General features: G+C 40.9%; 1 protein-coding gene and 1 long non-coding RNA gene across 2 annotated transcripts in view; one reads left to right on the forward strand and one right to left on the reverse strand.

Annotated features, from left to right (window-relative positions):
* The window catches only part of LOC103473013 (uncharacterized), a 59194-nt gene that overhangs the window by 19888 nt on the left and 35159 nt on the right, over positions 1–4147 (reverse strand). The window lies entirely within an intron of this gene.
* The window catches only part of nedd9 (neural precursor cell expressed, developmentally down-regulated 9), a 32102-nt gene continuing 28660 nt past the window's right edge, over positions 706–4147 (forward strand). Inside the window, exon 1 of the mRNA XM_008422923.2 lies at positions 706–933. Within this exon, the coding sequence (XP_008421145.1) occupies positions 922–933 (12 nt within the window). The 5' untranslated portion in view covers positions 706–921. The remainder of the gene's footprint in view (positions 934–4147) is intronic.

Raw genomic sequence — 4147 nt, forward strand, 5'->3', positions numbered from 1 at the left:
GCTTTGCTATTACATTTCAAAAGTTATGCATTTAAGCTCTTCTGGCCAATAAGACATGTTTTAAATATTATAAATATATTGTTTTATTATAATTAAACAGTTACTTTCAACAAAAGTACATTTTGAAAACCATTAAKCAGATATTAAACATCTCAWTATGCCTGCAGTTCTGTGGTAAAATGTTTTTATTGATCTGAWGTTATAATGTTTTTGTGTTTTTATAGTTGTAAGCAGAATATAACAATAGAAATGAAACATTTAAAACATTCATCTGTGTGGAGTTAATCTATATGAGTTTCACTTAATGAGATGAATKAACTTTTCAATAATATTCTAACCTATGAAGTATTACACTGTTCTGGATATGTGTAAAAGATAATCMTAATCATTGATTATTAATATCAATTAATAAAAAGTAGCAAAAAAATGTTTAATCTAACTTTTTACATTTTTAAAAATTATTTTACAATATAAACTATAATTCATCTTTATTTTTTATTCACATAATATGCCTTTTTTCCCCCCAAATAGGGCGATTTATACGGTGGATTTTACTGCGAGCTTTTATTTTGTTACTTTTACCGACTTATTTTAGGGTGACGTCATATTTGTAGCGGACGGAGTAGTGGGCGGGRCCAGAATGCCGCGCTGGCCAATCAGCGGCCGCGTGCGCAGCGGAGCGCCGCAGCCGGGCGGTGTGGAGCAACAGTCCGGTCSGAGCGGAGCAGAAAGCGGCGCTGCGGCTCTCAGACGGATTTCTGCGTGTTTCTCCGTGGATGTGGCTCCGGATGGATCGGTAATTGAAAGACGAACTTCCTCCGGTCTGCTGTCTTTTACATGAGTCGCTGCTGGTCGTCAGAAATCGGATATTTGTGATATTATTATTAATTTTTTGGGGGATTTGCAGCGACAAGAAGCAGGATGAAATATAAAGTAAGTACGCGATTGGTTACTTTCCGCCGCCGCTTCTGTCAGAAACATTTCTGCTGAGTTTCTGCTTGAGTTTTGATTTTTAAAGTCCCAAACCTTTAAAATACGAACAGATTTTTGAAAACAAAGGAGGAACTTCACAAAGGAAACGATGACAGTTTTTCAAACTGTATCTGATGTGGTTCAGAGCGCAGGTTTAAATGTGCTGCTAGCAGAGGCGCAAATAAGAAAAAACTCCCCCCGGTTGGAGCGCGAAGCCACCAGGGCCCCCATGTTAAAAACTGAAAACAGGAGCCTGGACTCAGGTTTTACTTTGGCGTGGCCAGCTGCAGGGACCAACCTATAATCATGTGGGCTGGATGATGAGGGTTAAAACCTGGAAATGTATGTGACGCCATCCAGAACATCAGTAAACTGCAGCAGAGGCAGAAAAATGTTTGTTTTTTTTTTAAGTTAGTGAACTCAAACTGAGGCTTAACTTCTAGATCTTTGGTGAAAGAAAAATAAAGATGTCTGCAGACAATACAAAACCAAAAAACTACAGTATACTCTGTCAACAGTTTAATAATTATTAATTACTTAATAGTTGTATTATTTGTTTCCAAAATCCAGATTACATTTAGGTTAATACTTCTTGAAGCTAACAGTTTATATAACAAATGTTATATTAATGTGACAGTTCTTCATCTTAACGGATAATTATGTTTTAAACAGTTTTGCCTGTCACAAACATTTTTGTAAAAACACTGTCAGACTTATTGAAGTCTCTATCAACTGTAGAAAAGTCTTGGCCTTCCCTTTGTTCTTTAAGGGAAAAGTATTRATCTGTTTTGATATTTGTGATCAAATTACACAAAAAAAAAAAACCTAAATTATGATGAAATTTCCAGCTGAAAGATTGAAAATTAAAAGCAAATTTGGGTTGGGGTGAGATCGCCGTTTAAAATAGCGCAGCTTGTGGTTAGCTTATCATGCTATTCTCACGGTTGTTGGAAATGATCCACATCCTGTTTGTAATTGTTTATTTCTCTCACCCTAAATGCTGCGGAACAAACAGCTTAARACAGAATTGTGTAAAGGCCAGGCAGCCGAGCGCAGATCTGTAGAAACCTGATCCTGATTTCGCTCCGTACCCAGAAAAGTCGCAAAAATAAAAAATAAAATWAAAAAAAACTGATTCACGTCAGAATCACAATTCTTATTTACTACGATTCAGAGTCCATTTAAAAACATAAAAAGTCTGCTGGCTGCCGGCCTCCATTTTGTTACAAGGTGGGATGGTCAGACGTTGCCATGGAGACGGTAGTAAACGACAAAAACGAAGGASGTTTAACTGGATCTACCTTCGTTGAAGGAAAACATTGGGACTCATTTTAGTTTTCTTTTTACCAAATTCCCGTGGCGACCCGGCGAACTTTGGGAAGCCCAGGTTCGCCGTTCCCCTCCCGTACACAGCTCTGGGAGGCGTGCTGTGATTGGTCAGAATGTTGATATTTCTCTTCAGCTAATCTGATCCCAGTATCTGGGTTTTGTGTCGAGGTGAACGGCGTTAATCCAGTGCAGTTTTTACAATGCTTTACTGAATAACTACCAAGTGCAGACGTGGCCTGGTGGCCTGGTGGCCTGGTGGGCGGGTGGCCTGGTGGGCGGGTGGCCTGGTCACAGCGACTGATTTTAAGGCCTTTGTGGAGGCAGATAAGATCAGTTTCACATGGACATGTCGGCTGATCGCCAGCCTCCCAAATTAAGGAAATCTGGGCCGAATTATCGGTSCRTATAACGGTTGGAAAGTGAATGAACGGTTCATTACAGGAGAGCTCAGCTCAACCTCCTGCACCGGATCCTTATTATCTGATCAGAGTTAAACTTTGCTCTAACCACTGCGACTGAAGCAGACGGGCCCAGAAGACGGCCGCAGTCGGTGCACGTCGGCCGTTTTTCTGTTATGAAACGCGGATGATGAAGATGTTGTCCTGATCATCTTCATCATCTATCTGTCTCAGTTTGATGCGTCTTTGGTGTTTGCATAACAGGAAGTTCTCTGTTTCTGCAGTTCGTAGCCGTTAGCACGCTGCTGGAGCWGTCAGAGCTGCCAAAAATGGACTTGAAGTTAGAAATTCAAACAATTATACTGTTAGTTTCTGGTTTCCACTGGAGAAAAACAAATAATGAAAATGTACTTTTGGAAAAAAAAGGGATGTGAGCAGCACTTTAAATTAAGAYGATTATTAAAAGAAGGCATGAAATTTATTTTCCATTATATAGATATTACTGTAACATAGATAAAACTACATTGAGAGAAACAAGAACAGGAAGTGTGTCAGTCGTTCTGTGAAAAAGCTTCCTATACTTATCGTAGCTTAATAAATGGGTCGCGCCCAGACCTGGTTTCAGTCGGAGCCGCTGGATGTTTGTGGTTGTATTTACTGCTAAACTAAAATGAAAGCCATGAAGGAGATAAAAGATGAATTCTTAGTTTTCTACTGAATATTTTCCATTTCAACATTTTGTCAGTGAAAACTGATCCATCTTCTTCAACTTCCTGTGCTGGAGGGCCAAATTTGCACCATTTTTGGGTCCCATAAGGCCCGCAGGCCACACTTTGRACAGCCCTGATATTGYTAGTGCAGGTTCCCGAGTTTTTATCCCAGACATTTGAACCAACCAGAGGTCAGCTGGGCTTCAAATCAAACAYCAGGAGCTTCAAGGTTTCCTCTCTGGGTTGTTGGATCCAGAACCTTCATCCCAGTCCTGCTGAGTCACGGCCTGCACCTTAATCACAGGCCAGCMGGAGGASGATGGTTTGGGTGTGAGCGTCTCCATGGTGACAGTGGTCATGGGAAACGGGGAGACTGATCAGCCGATGAACACCCTCTGCTGATAATAAACACGTTCTCGTCACACCGCATTGCCAGAGGAGTCCACTAGGGCGGCGACGTTTGGACTCGGCCACTCCGGCGTCACAGCAGGCTTGTCGGGTTCCAGCTGCTCCCAGATCAGTTAAAGAGGGTCAGAATTTCCTACGTCCATCCAGACGGATCCGCAGTGACACAAACAGAAGATCATTCACAGAAGCTTCAGGAGTTTATGAGAAATAAAACCATAAACCAGCCAAAACCTTAAACATAAATATAGGTAAAAAAAATCCAGAAGAAATTAAATGAGAGAAGATGGGAGTTCACAACTCCATCCATCCATCCATCCATCCATCCATCCA

The sequence above is a fragment of the Poecilia reticulata genome, linkage group LG11 (assembly GCF_000633615.1).
Source record: "Poecilia reticulata strain Guanapo linkage group LG11, Guppy_female_1.0+MT, whole genome shotgun sequence".
In the NCBI taxonomy this organism is placed as follows: Eukaryota; Metazoa; Chordata; class Actinopteri; order Cyprinodontiformes; family Poeciliidae; genus Poecilia; species Poecilia reticulata.